Raw genomic sequence first — 15,942 nt, forward strand, 5'->3', positions numbered from 1 at the left:
CAATCTCTCGGTTGCAGTAATCTCTCATCAGCGCCGACCAGGACCACGACCATCGAAAGGACGCACACACGTAAACACGCACACAGGCGCACACCGCGCTGGACAGGCCAGGCAGGGGGCACACGTTCACCGCCGTAAGCAAGGAGAGACAGCGCTGGGACAGGACGCAGCAGTGCGGTAAGAAACGTACGCCATGGTTACAGGAGACCGGCACAATTTGATCTGATTTGGCGCGATCGGTCAGGCCGCAGTGTTAAAACCACTCATTCGCTCGCGGCTGAGTAATCACGGCGAAGGAAGCACAAGCTGACGGGGGTGAGCGTGGCAGTCACGCGCAGACTAAAACGATGGTTCCAAACCACTATTTACAGAGTCACCAAGGCCCTTTTCACCAAGAGGCGACGAGGCCGCGAAGCATCGATTCTCAACAGCTAAATTTGTACCGACATATCTCAGCCCGCGGTCTTCACGCTACCTTCGCTGATCCGCCGCTCCACGTGCTCCACTGGTGCTACCTCGGCCACCGGCGGCCACGGCCGCAACACGCACGGCATCGCGCCGCACAATCTCCTGAAGACTACACCGGTCACCGGCGGCCACGGCCGCAACACGCACGGCATCGCGCCGCACAATCTCCTGAAGATTACACCGGTCGCCGGCGGCCACGGCCCCGCGCCGCACAATCTCCTGAAGACTACACCGGTCACCGGCGGCCACGGCCGCAACGCGCACGGCATCGCGCCGCATAATCTGCTGAAGACTACACCGATCACCGGCGCGTCCACCCCTCAACACGCACGGAGGTGCGCAGGGACGGCGGCGATCAGACGGTTCCTGGCGCCACGGGCGGCCCGGTCGGGCGAGGCGCGCCGCCCCACCGGCCCGCGGAGCAGCCTTCCCGCCCGCGCGGCGGCGGGCGGTCCCTTCAAAGCGAGGCGCCCCGCTCGGCGCTCGCGGAGGTGCAGCGAGGCGTTCCGCTCAGCGCTCGCGGAGGCGCAGCGAGAGCGTGCTCAGACACTCGCCAAGTTCGCGGCTGGCGAGCGCCTGCTGCAGGAAGCGGCGCCGCCAGGCGGCCAGGTCCGGCAGAGTCGCGCACGACGGGATGTTCAGGAACGTGTCGAAGAACTCCGACCACAGGCTGCCGCACCAGTACCTGCGGCCGACGCAGCGCTCGATCAGGCCCGCCCTCTATCGGCACGTGGCGTCACGAACGGTGTCACTGCCGACCGCCAGACGGCGGGAGCGAGAACATGGCACGGCACCGATCGGCCGCACGTCAGCGTAAGCGCGTGCGCCGGCGAGCCCGGTCGACGTACCGTCTGATGGTGCCAGTGAAGGTCCAGCGCGCGGGCTCTGCCGCGCTGCGCACCAGCTTCAGGTAGCTGCCGAACAGCAGCACGTAGGCGGAGGCGGCCGCACCGTACAGGTCCGTCTGGTACGTCCACGGCCGGCCGTCCAGCATCTCCGGGCACGTGAACCCGTCCGTCGTCACCACGCGCGTGAAGGTCGTGCCTGCCGACAGCAGGCGGCGTCGTCAGGCGCCGCGCACACGACAGGCGCTCAGAGCGGGGCCGCACCGCCGGCCCGACCTCGGCCGGCACCGGCAGAGGCGGCGGCCGAACCACTTGGCCGTTGGTCCCGAGGTCCCACGGCCTCGGGACCAACACTTGCGACAGGTGCAACAGGAGCTGCCAAGAGCTGATACAGATGCACAGTGAAAAATCATGATCCACAGTGTAAAACTCTACCTGATCCGCTGCACACATGCAAACAGGCACCTGGGAAGACAGACACTCGAACTGCAAATTCCGCCAGCACGTCGATGCCATTAGCAGAGAGCGCGCGGCGCCGCGGCATCGCCATCACAGGGCCCACCCATCGTCCCGCCCGGCGAGATCCCTAGTGCGCAGCCGGCTCACCAGGTGGCAGCAGGGTGGTGTCGATGGCGCGGCCGAAGTCGATGAGCTGCAGCAGCTGCGGCGGCCCGCCGCGCGTCAGGTCGGCCAGCAGCTCCTGTCGCCGGTCCAGCGCACTGCGACACCGCAGGTCACACCCGGCGTCAGGGGGACGGGGCTGGTACAGGGTCACCGGCTGGGACGGCGGCGGGGGCAGGTGAGGAAGGGTCAGCGCAGTTGCTCTCTGCCGGCGCGACACACGACCAGCAGACGGCAGGGAACCAGAGACAGTCGTCGGAGTATCAGCAGCAGTGACGTAACACCATGACGTCACCGACCGGCGGCCGCCGGTGGTCTGCTCACCGGGCGCGCAGCAGGAAGTTGTCGGGCTTGACGTCACCGTGAATGACGCCGACGGCGTGGACGGCCTCCAGCGCGCCCAGCATCTCGGCCGTCAGCAGCATGACCAGCGACTCGATCGACTTGCCCGGCTGCCGGCAGCGGCGGCAGGTCACGAGAGTATACACTGCCGGCCAGGAGACGGCTCGCATCGCCCCGGACCGAGGGCGTATCTCACGCAAGAATAGAGCGAAGTCCGCAGTCGACAACGGGGAGGGCAACCCACAAATCGAGAGCCACTGATAGTAGATTTCCACTAAGACAGTAGAGTGGGGAAGCCAGCTCTTGTGCACGGCATGACCTGGGTCGGTATGTGTGCAGGGCGTGGTCTGTACGGGCCATAACTTTACACCAACCACCCGTGTAGACTATTTGCCCAAAAGCTTGTCTTTGAACCACGCACAGAAAACACCACACCGCAGACGAACCAAACAGTCCAGGATGAGTCTGTCCAACTGTGAAGCAGCGAGGCCAAATTTCGGGCAGCGGCTAACGTGGCGGCCTATCGCGCCAATTCTCACACCATACTGCTGGCATGCGGCATGACGCGTGGGTCGAAACACTCAAGCTCGCAACATCGACGGCGTGCGCGTGCGGTGCGAGCCCCTGTTGTGGCGGACCGCGAGGCGCATCACGTTTGGCTCCACTCTCAGCCTAAACACTCTTCTGATCACCGGAACTCAGACACCTTCAACATGACCAGTGCACCAAAGCTGAGGCAAACGGAAGGAACGCTACACCAACAGCACGGCTGCAGCGTTGCTTGTCTGGACCGGGCTGCGCTGCCGGCCGGTCCGCCGTCGTCGCTACTGCTCACGTTGTGCCGCAGCTTGTTGAGCACGTCCAGAAGAGACCCAGCCGGCTCGTACTCGGTGCTGAGGATGCTGCCGTTGTCGAACACGCTCACCCGCTCCACCGGCATCACGAACTCAAGCTGCCGGCCCGAGCCAAGGACGTCACGCATGGTCTGACGGAGGGGGGGGGGGGGGGGGGTCGAACGCGGCCTGATGGCCGCCAGGGCGGCCAGGGGAAGGCGACAGATACTGACAGGCGGAGACGCCAGGGAGTGGTGGACAGGGCAGACACCGCAGACTGTTGGTCAGACGGAAACGTCAGAGATTGTCAGACGGAGACATCAGGGAGTGACAGGCGGAGAAATCAGGAGCTGTGAGGGAAGGCCCGTCAGGGACCGCCCAGCAGACGGAGGTATGGGATGCCGTCCGCCGGGGGACACACGTCGGGGTCCGACCAAGGGATACACCAGACACGTCAGACAGGGGCGGGGGAGGGGTCAGGGACTATTTGCTAGAATAAGGCGTCTGCAGACAGCAAGACACACTCTCGGCCACCAGACTGTCTGGAAGAAGCAAACATCACTCTTTCCAACACCGTGACACACCGGAACGGCACGACAGCCAAATGCGACCAACAGACGAAGAGCAAATCAAAGCCACTTGTGAGCGCGACCAGCCAGCCGGGCGGCTTTGCCGTGTCCTGGTCGCAGCTCTGCCGGCATGCACCGGTCACTGTCAGCTTCAGCATTTACAAGTACTGATAGTCAACGCCGCCGACACGGCCGCGGGAGCCCACGGCCGAGTCGGGATCACTGACCTGGCCGGCGCCGGCGCGGCTCGCCAGCCGGCGGTGCACCTCGTCCACGACGTAGAACTCCCACTCGCCGCCGGCCGGCTGCACCTTGAGGCAGAGGGCGCGGCCGGTGTCGCGCTCCAGCGCGTGGTAGACACGCGCGTACGCGCCCTCCCCGATCAGAGTCAGCGCCAGCCGGCGGCCGCCTGGCGGGCGAGGGCGGCGTCAGCCGGCGGCGGCGGTGCGGCCCGCCTCCCAGCCCTCCGGCACGCACGGCAGCGCTCCCAGCGAGCAGCGGCGCTGGCGCTGGCGCTGGTGCTGCCCGCCTCTCACGCGTCTGCACGCCGCGCTATACAACAGGCTACACAGGGGACGCAGTGCGAGACTGCCAGCTGCATGACCCGGCGAGCACAATGAACGGCAGGGAAAAAGCTCCAGCTATACTATCCCGTGCAGAACCCGACAGCGACGACTTTGGTACAGCCCGGCTCCACGCCACTGCGTCTGCCGGTGCGAGGCTCCAACTAGCCACGCTTGGTTACAGAACTAATAACTGTGCAGTTATTCCTCGGAGTACGTCACTACTGCCGTCACTGGCGTTGTCAGAGCCTAACAGAAGCACGCGGCACGAGCCGCGTGCATACGCCTTTTGTACCACAGGGCCTTCGATCCCAAAGCGGCCGCCTCTCAGCAGTGTGCCACTTTCCAGCAGGCACGACAGAGCGCGAGCCACGTTCCGGGCCAGACGTAAGCCACAAGCTTATTGCAAGGCCATAAATCAGCCCTGTCGTACCCCGGCCGCCCGCTCGCCGGCCGGCCACCGTCAGCCGCTCACCGTACTCGATCTCCTTCAGCGCGCAGTTGGGCAGCTTGCCGCGGAGCCGTTCGTACCGCTGGCGCTGGTGGACGGGGACCGCCAGCTGGCTCAGCAGGGCCGCGATCAGCCGCTCGTCCCAGGGGTCCGGGTGGGCGGGCGACTCGTCCAGCGTCAGCGCCGAGAGCGCGGCCGCCGGCTCCTCCGCCGGCGGCTCCAGCTCGCCCACGTCAGCGGGCGGTGGCGCCGCGCGCGCGCCGGTCACCGGCCGCTCGGCGCTGATCTCAGCTGCTGGCGGGTCGACAGCGCTGAGGTCGGCTGGCGGCTTCACGGCGCTGAGGTCGGCCGGCGCCTGCAGCGGGCTGAGCTCGGCGGGCGGGGGCAGCGCCGCGCTGAGGTCCGCCAGCGGCACCAGACTCAGCTCAGCCGGCGGCGGCGGGGCCGTGCTGAGCTCGGCCGGCGGCAGTAGGCTGACGTCGGCCGGCGGCACCGTGCTGAGGTCGGCCGGCGGCGCCATGCTGATGTCTGGCGCCTGTACGTCGCTGATATCGGCCGGGTCGGGCCGGCGCGCCATGCTGTCGACCGCCGGCCGGCCGGCCAGAGCCGAACCAGACCCATCGGCCAGGTAGCCAGAGTTCTGCGTGAGGTGGGGCGCCGACCAGCGCGACACAACAGAGCGCTGCGAGCAGGACCGGGCGCCGTCCGACGGCCGCTGCTGCCACGGCTGCGCAGCCGCCTGCAACAGACGGCCGGCCCGGTCATAGGGGGCGCGGTGCTACCCGGCGGTACCCGGCCGGCAGAGGGGACACGGCGGTACCCTGGACAGAGGGGACGCGGCGGTACCCTGCGGTCAGAGGGAACGCGACGGTACCCAGCGGTCAGAGGGAACGCGGCGGTACCCAGCGGTCAGAGGGAACGCAGCGGTACCCAGCGGTCAGAGGGAACGCAGCGGTACCCAGGGGTCAGAGGGAACGCAGCGGTACCCAGCGGTCAGAGGGAACGCGACGGTACCCAGCGGTCGGAGGGAACGCAGCGGTACCCAGCGGTCAGAGGGAACGCAGCGGTACCCAGCGGTCAGAGGGAACGCAGCGGTACCCAGCGGTCAGAGGGAACGCAGCAGTACCCAGCGGTCAGAGGGAACGCGGCGGCACCCAGCGGTCAGAGGGGACGCAGCGGTACCCGGTACACCCAGCCGGCAGGTTAGCACGATCCACACTTGTCGATGGCACAGCCAGCGTTGACAGCGGACGTCCGAAGTCCTCGACAGACGGCTGTATCGCGGAAGTCACAATTCAGACAACCAGGCGCCTCCTGGCACACCAGGCTGCATCGGCGACCGCCCTGCGTCACGCGGACCCATCTGCGAGGGGCCGTGCGCAACCCGGCGCCAGGCCGGCCGGCCGGCCACACTCACCGGCGCCGAGAGGTCGCAGCGCGACTGGCGGGACATGTCAGAGCCGCTGCTGCTGCTGGACGACTTGAAGCGCTCGCCTGCCGGACCGCGTCAGCTCAGGTCAGGGGACGTGTCGCTGGACCGGCCGGCCGGCGTGCCGCGGTGTGAGGTCGCACCGCCGGCCGCCTCGTCACCCAGGTCACATCACAACACCGGTCAAGCCCCAGCACTGCCGCATGACCACGCCCAAACAGGGCGTCACCGTCCGCTCCGGTGACGAGCCCGAGTCCGGTCCGGCCCGGCCCCACCCCGGAGCCCACCGCGGCCCCGGCCCCCACTCACGCGAGTGCTCCTGGATGGGCGTGAGCACGGCGCCGTCCTCGGTCGGGCTGCTCCTGCTGACGGCCTGGCGGCCCAGCCGCACGCTGCCGACAGCGGAGCGTGTCAGCACGGGCGGCACGCGCCACGCTGCGCACCGACGGGCGGACGCAGGCGTCGCACCGGTGGCAGCGCTCAGTGCGGCAACTTCCGCGCCGCCCTGCCGCCGTGCCAGCTCCTCCCGTTCACCCACCCGGCATTGGTGGGCTCGCCGCTCGTTAAGCTCAGTGAGTGGCAGAGCGTCGAACGTTCTGACTAATGTGAGCGAGATCTCGGGCCGCATTCTCCCAAACGCCGCCAACACTACCTTGGCACAGTTCGCAAGTGGCCAAAAGGCACGTTGAAGAGGGCTTCCATTGACACTTTATTATTGTTACGCGACACTTTAACGTCTTGGAGCAAAAGTGGTTCGCTGAATTGAGTTGCTCTGCTGCGGAGGTTGGCTAGGATACGCGTAGGGAAACTATGTTCAGAGAAAGCACTAATCCCAGGCCAGCCCTACAAATAGTTCGGCCAAGTTCCTAGATAAAACTATCTCATCTCTACACCAACGTGGCAACATCGGATGCCACACGACCACAGTTACGTTCATTCCATCTCGCCAGCCTGGTGAAGCTGCTGATCACCACTGACCAAGCACAGCACACGTGCCCATCACAGCAAACAGCTCCGCCAGCCAGCCGCGCACCAACACGGCTCCACCCCTCTCCGTGTCCTCACTTCTTCAGACTGGCCGTGAAGTCGCCACCATCCTCCTGGTCACGCCGCGGGCGCGCCGACCCGGCCGACGCCGGCGGCGGCGGCGGCAGCGGCGGCACCATGGGCGTGGACGCCACGCGGCCGGCAGCCGTGGCGAACTGCTCCAGGTCGCCCACCGCGAAGGACACCTCGTCAGAGAGCGGCACGAAGCCGGTCAGCTCGTCGTCGAACTGAAGGCGGGCGCGGGCGGCCGGCGCCTCCGCCTCCGGGGGCAGCGGCACGTCGACCGCGTCCACCAGACAGCCGGGCGGGTGGCGGCGCGGCGGCGGGGGCGCGCAGCCGGCCGGCGGCCTGTTCTCCTGGTCAGAGTCGTGGTCGTCGACGGCGGCCACGGCGCCACACTCGGTCGGATCCTCGCACACGACGAACGGCGCTGGCGGCGGCGGGGACTGGCTCGCCGGGTCCGGCTCCTCGTACACGGTGAACGGCACGGCGGCGGCGGCGGCGGCGGCGCGACCCACTGCCGGAGACGGCGCCAACTCAGCTGACCGAGTCCGCGCCGCGGCCACAACGGCAGCGGGACGCTAAACACCGTACAAAACTGGATGCAGGGTTCTGAAATCTGCGAAATGCGATGGGGAGGGGGAGGGGGATTTTCGCATGCAGGCAGTTGATTGGCTATTTGCTTACAGCTGTCCGGGCATCTCAGACACCCTTGCATTGAAGCCATCCATTGAGTAAATCCTGACTGGTGTCAGCAGCGTGTGTGCATTTATCACAATGACACACACAAGGAAAATATCGCATTAACAGCATGCAGATCCACACACATGAGAAACCACCAGTAACGTCATTCGGGGAGAAAACACCGCACCAAGCCTTGACGGGGCAACGTCCACTACGGCCAGAGCCGGGCTGGCCACCCAGCACCAGCCCCCACCGAGCAACCACAGCGCTGCCCCGCAGCCGGCGAGCCGGCACCGGCGGTGGCCAGACACTCACGGCTGCCGGACGGCCGCGGCGCCGGCAGCGACGTATCCACCGTCCTGTTGAGCATCTCGCGCACGCAGTTGATGGCCTCGCGCGTGTTGACCGTCGGCGAGGCGGCCACCGCCGAGCTGGAGAGGCTGTGACTGTTGTGACCTGGAACGGCGTCAGCCGAGCGAGGTCAGGTACAATCCCGGCCCGGACGGAACAAGCCATAGCAAACACAGTCGGATGGCCGCATCTCACTCACCCACCGCCCACCAAAAGACGCCGGTTGAGCCCGGCAAGTGCCCCGCATCAGGCGGCGCCAATCGCAGCCAGGCACCCCTGGCGCCGTCCGCCTGCCGCCCGCCCGGCCGCCGGGCACGAGCGAGGACCCCCGCCTCCGGACCGATGGCAGCACAACACACGGCCCGCATGGCCGCCGGGCACGAGCGAGAACCCCCGCCTCCGGACCGAGGCCAGCACAACACACGGCCCGGCCACAACACACCGCGCGCCACGCACCGGGCAGGCTGGACGAGCCGGCGCTGACGTTGGACGAGCCGAGGTGCGCGGACGAGCTCAGCGAGCCCTGCTGCGGCGCCGTCGGCAGGCGCGCCTTCAGCTCCAGCAGCTGCCGCTCCAGCTGCTCGTTTTTGAGCAGCACCTCTTCGTTTCTTCTGAGCACCTCCTCGTTCCTGCGCGCCATCTCCTGGAAGCTGCGCTGAATCTCCTCGGCTACCAGGCGCTGCTCCAGCACTGCAGCAGGCGCGGCAGGGGAGTGACGTCAGGCGTCGCGGGAGTGGCCCCAGGCGCTGCGGGAGTGGCGTCAAGCGCTGCGGGAGTGGCGTCATGCCCTGCGGGAGTGGGCTGCGGGAGTGGCGTCAAGCACCGCGGGAGTGGCGTCAGGCGCTGCGGGAGTGGCGTCAGGCGCTGCGGGAGTGGCCTCAGGCGCCGCGGCAGCCTTGGTGCCGACGCCTCAGAACGCAGCCAGCGTGGAGGCAGGCAGGCCGGCGGTATGCCCAGGTGTTGGCGACACAACAAAGCACGGTGTGCTCCATGACTAGCGGAAGAAATCAAACCAAACCACATTATGCAGCGCAGACTGCACAGCAAACCCGGTGACCAAAATCAGTAGCAAAGGAGAATACTGACGCAATTTGTTCTCCTTCTTCCATCTTGCGGCTCTGAGCTCTTCAAATGACACCTCCCCTGCGCCAGCGTAGATCTGGCGATGAGCAAAATAAGGCATCAGAGAGCAGTTGAGTCACTGACTGGGAGAGGGGGGGGAGGGGGAGGGGAGGAAGACAACAGCTGGAAGGTCTCTTTGGCCGGCGACCGGGAGGACCGCTTGGCCTTTACGGAGCACAGGGAGCACTGAGATACTCACTTTCAACAGAGAGCCACCGGCGCAACGCATCGCAAAGCGTGTCACGCAATCTCCAACCCACGCGAACACGATGTAAATCCAGCTCACAACGAACAAATAGAGCTACGACCACAGCACGACCCGACACCGCCAGCCGCGTCCAATCGCCCCGGTCCGACGCCTGACCGCCAGCGGCGCAGCTGAGCCAGCTCTCCGGCGGCGCTCACCACGTCCTTGCAGTACATGGCCTTGACGGCGTCGTTGGGCGGCTCGAAGACGGCGACGCGCGGGTTCCAGTCGGCATCGGCGCGCGGCGGCGGCGGGGCGCGCGCCGCCAGCGCGCCAGGGTTGGCCGTGATCGGGCTGCCGCGCGCCGCGCCCGCCTCCTCGTACACTGGCGGAGAGGGCGGGGCGGTGCTGAGGCGGCAGACACTCGGGCGATGGGGACGTGCGACACTCAGGAGGTGGGGACACGCGACGCTCGGGCGGTGGAGACGTGCGACACTCGGGCGATGGGGACGCGCGACACTCGGGCGGTGGGGGGGGGGGGGGGGGGGGGAGAAGCGTGCGACACACGGGCGGTGGGGGGCGCGCGACACTCAGGAGGTGGGGACACGCGACACTCGGGCGGTAGGGGCGCGCGACACCCAGACGGTGGGGGCGCGCGACACTCAGGCGGTGGGGGGGGGGGGGGTGAGGGGGGGGGGGGAGCGTACGACACTCGGGCGGTAGGGGGAGTAGCGTGCAACACTCGGACGGTGGGGACGCCCACTGTCTGCCACTGAGAGGGTGTCAATGGAGCCAGGGGTCGTGAGAAGCGGGTGCTGTAATTAGACCTGATTCTATGTCAACAGCTTAGATTAACCTATCCTCAAGACTGAAGAACGGGAAAGGACATCAGAAGCAAATACTATCCCGCACTCACGGACAGGGCATCACGTTTGGTGAGGTCTGCACGGCACCACAGACCGACGGGTATTCAACTGTCGTGATTGACGTTCGGGACGCTACGCTATGGAGTCGCTTACCTGTCACCCGCGCGGGAAGGGCGGGCACCGCGGGTAATGCAACTCCATACACCTAGTTAGCAACATGTGCAGTCTACTACCGGGATCCCAGATGCCTTAACAACCACCAATTCACTTTTGGAAACTACCTGTGTTGACGTACAACTGCGGGCAACGGCGACAAACACGAGCAGGCAGGCACAAACGTATGGATCGACACGTTTGCATGGATATGACGTGAGTCACCGAGCCCCAGCACCCACTTGCGTCATTCTGGTTCGCAGCCGACGTTCTTCCCACCGGGACACCCGAACCGAGCGGTGACCTACCTCTGAAAGCGGGCGCTGCCGGCGGCGGCGGCGGCGGCGGCGGCGGCGCGCGCTTCGTGGCCGCCGGCGGCGCTCCCCACGGCCCCGCCTTGCGCACGTTCTCCTTGTGCACGGCGCGCGCGGTCGGCAGCGGCGCGGCGCCGACGCCAGCGCCCGTGGGCGCGGTCGGCGCCGCGTTCTCGTCCACGTACACGTGCAGGCGATGGTTGGCGGCGGGCGGCGGCGCGGCGCAGGGCAAGCCGCCGGGCCGGCCCGCTAGCGCGGCGCCCACGCGCTGGCGCGGCACCTCGCCGTCGGCGCCCTCTGCCGGCAGACGCGCGAGCAGGCTACAGCGGCCCGGTCCGGCCACAGGTCTGAGCCCGGCGGCCGGTCTGCCCGCCGAGCTCACATACGCAGCTAATCCAGGCATGGCACGCAAGAGAGCTCGACTGAGACGACGTAAACAGGCATGCGGGAGCCTGTTGTGACCAACGACAAATAATGCGTCTTTGAATGTACACAAAACACTATGGTGAAGATCGCAGTTTTCGAGCGCTACTGTGATCACTGCCCAGAAAGTCCAACAAAAACAAAAACACTATCTCTTCTCAGAATACGAAGAAAAAAACAATACGCGAGGTAAAACGAAAAGTGACGAAGCGGCGATCACATACAGGTACGCATATTAACCGCCTCATAACACTACCTAAGAAAAGATTATATAAAAGGTATCAACATCGGTCAGCAGGCAGCGCGCGGTGAAAGTCAGCCCCCTCCCTATTCCTTGCCGTCCCCTCCCGGTGACCGACCTTTAAGCAGTCCCAGCGCCTGCCGCTCGTCGCCAGCGCTGGTCCGCGCGCGCGGCGGCGTGCTCAGCGTACCAGCGGCCAGCGCGCTGGCCACGCGCGTCTGCAGCTTGCGGCGCGCCTCGGCCAGCGCGTCGGCCGGCTGGGCGCCACATCGCTCACCCTCGGCCAGCACCTTGTCCGCGGCGCGCACGTTGCCTGCGGGCGCGGGGAGGGCGAGGTCGGGTCGGGCTGGGCTGGCGCGGGCCGGCGCCGGGGGGTCCGGTCACCCAACGCCCCCCCCCCCTCCGGAGCACGCGCACCGGCAGCCCGGGAAGCAGGCTTTGTACAGCGACAGCGGCCCGTGCGCAAGAGCGGCCGCACATCCAAAGGATACCAGGCGAGACATACCAAACAGTGATCAGATCGCGGCGTGCGTAGCCGGAACGTTCCCATGACACGTCCCATCATCCCCATACGCCGAGAAACGACGGCACGGTTCGCCGGCATGAAGCCGGCAGCGGGAGCCGGAGCCGCGGGGCCCTCGGCGCGGCACCGGTCCGGCCGGACGCCGCCGACACCCACCGCCGAGCTCGTACTGCGCCGCCCAGGCCGTGTAGAAGGCCGTCAGCGAGGTGCCGATGCTGCGCTGGAACATGCACTGGAAGATCTCCTGCGTCTTCTGCGAGCTGCACGCCTGGCGAGACGCGGGGGCGGGACGGTGCGGGACCGGGTCAGCCGCGCGCGCGCGCGCGCCCCGGCAACGGCACAAGGCCCGGCGCGTGCGGCCCTGCCGTCGCGCGGTCACCACAGACACGGACGTCGGTGCAAGACCCGAGCGTCGCCGCTCCAACGGAACACGCCAAATGGCCACAGCAAAGCGTCAGTCGGGGAGGCACGCAAGTATCGCAGCTGTAGTGTAATCCTCCGCGCTGCGCTAGGTGTGTGCCCCAGCAGCCCGGCACGTCGTCCAAAAAATTTAATCGGAATACCTGCTGCCACTGCCCTGTGCATAGCGTGGTTCTGCCAAATATCACGACGTTCTTGCCTTAGCTGGTCACCAAGGCCGCCAAACATGCCACTCGCCCCCACCCCACCCCCAATAAACAACACCAAAGCCAACCCCTCCCAAATCATCCAAGCCACCGCACACAGCACACCCCCGTCTCAGGCACGACACCGGCGGTCAGCAGCCAGCCGGCCGGCCGCCGTCGCCGTCGCCGCCGGGCACTCACCAGCCGTATCCAGAGCGAGACGTAGCGCGGGTCCTGGTGGTAGCGGCGCTCCTCGTGGAACTTGGTGATGCACTGCTCCAGCAGGCCGTCCAGGTTGCCCTCGTGGCCGCCGCGCGGACAGTGCTGCTCCATCCAGAGCACGTACTGGTACCAGGGCGCCAGCGGGTCGTCCCCGCTGTACGTGCGGATCTCCAGCTCGAACGCCCTGCCGGCCGGCGGCGCCGTCAGCACAGCGGACCGGCCACCAGGTGTGCCACAACACGGCTCAGCGGCGCGCCCCGTACGCCCGTCATAAAGCCATGTATATCTACCTATCTTGGCCACACTTTTGAACAGCAAATAAGTATTCCAGAACACACATAACACAATCCTATCTCGAATCGTGTTGAGGCCATCAGGGACGATGCGTTACAGCAACGGCACCTGGTAGCGATACTCGCATCGCTCGGTGAGGCGTACAATCCTCCTGTCGGCAGCGGCTCTGACAAGCGGCGACGCCACTGGTCAGCGCAGCCGACGCCGCTCACCTGCGCTGCTCGGCCACCTTCTGCGCCGTCTGCTCGTCGCCGGCGGTCTGCAGCGACGAGTTGAGCGCGGCCACGCGGCGGCCCTGGCGCAGCGGCTGCACGTTCTCCTTACTCAGCTCCCAGTCGGAGCCCTCCTGGCCGGCCCACATGACGGCGGGCCTGTCGGCGGCGAGGAGCCGTCAGAAGCCGAGCCGCGGCCAGCCGCACACACTCAACACACATCAGTGCACTGTCTAATGGTGTATGCTTGTGTTGATACAGGCACACATTTAAGCTCTGGATATATAAAGCAAAGGAAATTCACATTAAGTGCAACTTGTGCAATTGAAATGAACTGTCATTTAGCATGGACAAATGAATGAATCAATTATTTGGGGAAGGTTTAGTCAGAGTATTTCCTTAGCACAGGACAGCATATGGCTAAGGTTCTGTCTTAATCCAGAAAACACAATGTCCCTTTGGGGAGGAGGGGCTCAAACAAATGCTAGATAGGGGCTGACAACCAAGACAGGCAAGCAACAATCTCCAGAACAGCCCTGTGCATGCAGTACATCCAGGATAAAGCTCACTGAAAGTTGAGTAATCCTAATAAAAACACTTCAAACATCAGCACAGCCACAGTACCATGTAAACAATGCAGCCCTATCACTAGCACATGACAATCACATCATCAGCTTCACAAAAAGCACAACCAGAACATGCCATTGCACGACCTCTTGCATGTTTTTTTAGTATCAAGTAGTCTAAATGCCCTTAATCAACAAGGAAAATTGCTATGCCTCTCAATTCCATGACTTCATTTTATACTTCTTAGGTGCAAACCCCAAAGCTCTTGGCACATAATTTGAGTCTATTCAACCTGTCATTTGGTGGGGGGTGATGTCATCCAATGCAACAAGTAAACCCCTTAAAACACAATACAAAGTAAAAATAAAGCATGCTAGATGCACATAGCCATCACTCTTGTGCATATGGTGAAACCTCTTTTTATGATTTGAGCACACTCAAAAACATAACTGCAGCAATTCCCGGCTTTGCAAGTCATGATTTGTTATGCAACTTCAGAAACAGCAGAGCTGTGCTCTGAGCAGATCAAGCCTGATCACAATTCTTGATGCAGCTTGAGGAACCTTCTCAAGCTAGAAACATAGAGCTTTGCATTGCCAACAACCTGCTACCTGACCTCTAACTTTGGTTGCTCGCACTTCAGATATAGACAGCATGAGAGTACAAACTGCCAGGTTCACTCTAGTATGTCATCAAGTGGGATAGTCTGCACCAAAAATAATATTCTGCAGCAGATGCAGGAAGCATCAATGCATTGAATGACACCAGATCATGTGTGCTGAATTTACACATTTTTGGAAAAATCATGCTTTCAGAGTACATCTAAAAAACTACCTTAGCAACATCATAATTCAGTGAAATAAAATATGTGCATAGCCATCATTCATTCATTCTCTCTAAGCTGACATGGGTGGCAACAATGTACAACACTCTGAGCACTTGGATTTACATCATAAATGGACAAAACTCATTGCCCCTGAGCTGGACATGTTTGGCAAACATGTGTATTTGCAGACTGGCACATAAACATGCAAGCGTGCCATCAAAACCCAACATGCAAAGAAGCAATGGGGAAGACAAAATAAAATAAAAAGGCACACATAATGGTAACTTGAGGAGGCCAGACAAGCCAAGTACAGTAATGCAGGCCAGAAACAATGCTTTGTTTTTGTTTAAAGGGTTTACAGATGCACTGACTGCAGCAGTCATTTGGCACCCACAGAAGCAATACCTCTGGAGTGAGAGCAAGCACATCAAATCCAGAAGTGGTTGGCAATCACACATGAAATATTAAACTAGTTCAAACCCAGCCTGAGGTCACACTGGGAACGACTCAGAAAGGGCACTGTAGCCAAGGCTAGCGCAATTTAATTTATCAGGATCTCGATAGGAGCTCAAACAGCCTGGTGGCATTCTAAATCGCGCGCTGGGTAAAGTGGAGGGCGGATTGAATGATTCATGATCGGGCAACAGGAAATATATCTCTAGGAAACCTAACGGAAATGAATTACCTTAAAATCACTTATTAAAACAAAAACTACCACACCCTTCCAGAAACGTCCCCGCTGCACAGCAAATAAACGACGCCCAAACACTTCCACGATGCTCTTGTAGAAGTACACGTTTAAATTAGAGAAGGATTCGTGTCCTTTGCTTGCCTGGGTACCCGACAATTTTCCAAGCCTTTATATACGAATTTCAGGCCAAATTCATCAGTCATAGGTATTAACCACGAATACAAAGCTAAATACGTATCTGTCTTTAATTTTTCCTAGTTTTATAAACTTCAGATACGAAAATACACGAATCAATTATGCTGTCTACGTGGGTTTGCTATCATCGGCTTCATGGTAATGACTTAGAGCGATAAACTATCAATATTTATGAATGTTTAGCATGTATTTTTAGCTTTGCAATTCTGCGGGCTAAAAGGACAGTCGTAGCGTAGATCACGTATTTATACTTCCCGGACGTTTTGCAGAGGCGTTCCATCTCTTTATGTTTGAAACA

General features: G+C 62.9%; 1 protein-coding gene across 1 annotated transcript; it reads right to left on the reverse strand.

Moving 5' to 3' along the window:
- Window positions 1-898: 898 nt before the first annotated feature.
- LOC119094577 (mitotic checkpoint serine/threonine-protein kinase BUB1 beta) lies at window positions 899-15,537 on the reverse strand. The gene is made up of 21 exons (XM_037217639.1): window positions 15,444-15,537; window positions 13,366-13,524; window positions 12,839-13,043; window positions 12,189-12,300; window positions 11,704-11,822; window positions 10,660-10,675; window positions 9,731-9,897; window positions 9,290-9,362; window positions 8,660-8,893; window positions 8,208-8,308; window positions 7,285-7,428; window positions 6,431-6,440; window positions 6,110-6,186; window positions 5,305-5,431; window positions 4,717-4,983; window positions 3,906-4,087; window positions 3,112-3,228; window positions 2,259-2,386; window positions 1,920-2,032; window positions 1,317-1,512; window positions 899-1,153 (listed from the first exon to the last, which is right to left on the reverse strand). The coding sequence occupies exons 2-21, from the start codon at window positions 13,512-13,514 to the stop codon at window positions 979-981; spliced, it is 2,712 nt and encodes a 903-aa protein (XP_037073534.1). The 5' UTR covers window positions 13,515-13,524; window positions 15,444-15,537; the 3' UTR covers window positions 899-978.
- Window positions 15,538-15,942: the final 405 nt, after the last annotated feature.

This window comes from Pollicipes pollicipes, unplaced genomic scaffold (genome assembly GCF_011947565.3).
Source record: "Pollicipes pollicipes isolate AB1234 unplaced genomic scaffold, Ppol_2.1 Scaffold_4002;HRSCAF=4701_pilon_pilon_pilon, whole genome shotgun sequence".
Classification (NCBI taxonomy): Eukaryota; Metazoa; Arthropoda; class Thecostraca; order Pollicipedomorpha; family Pollicipedidae; genus Pollicipes; species Pollicipes pollicipes.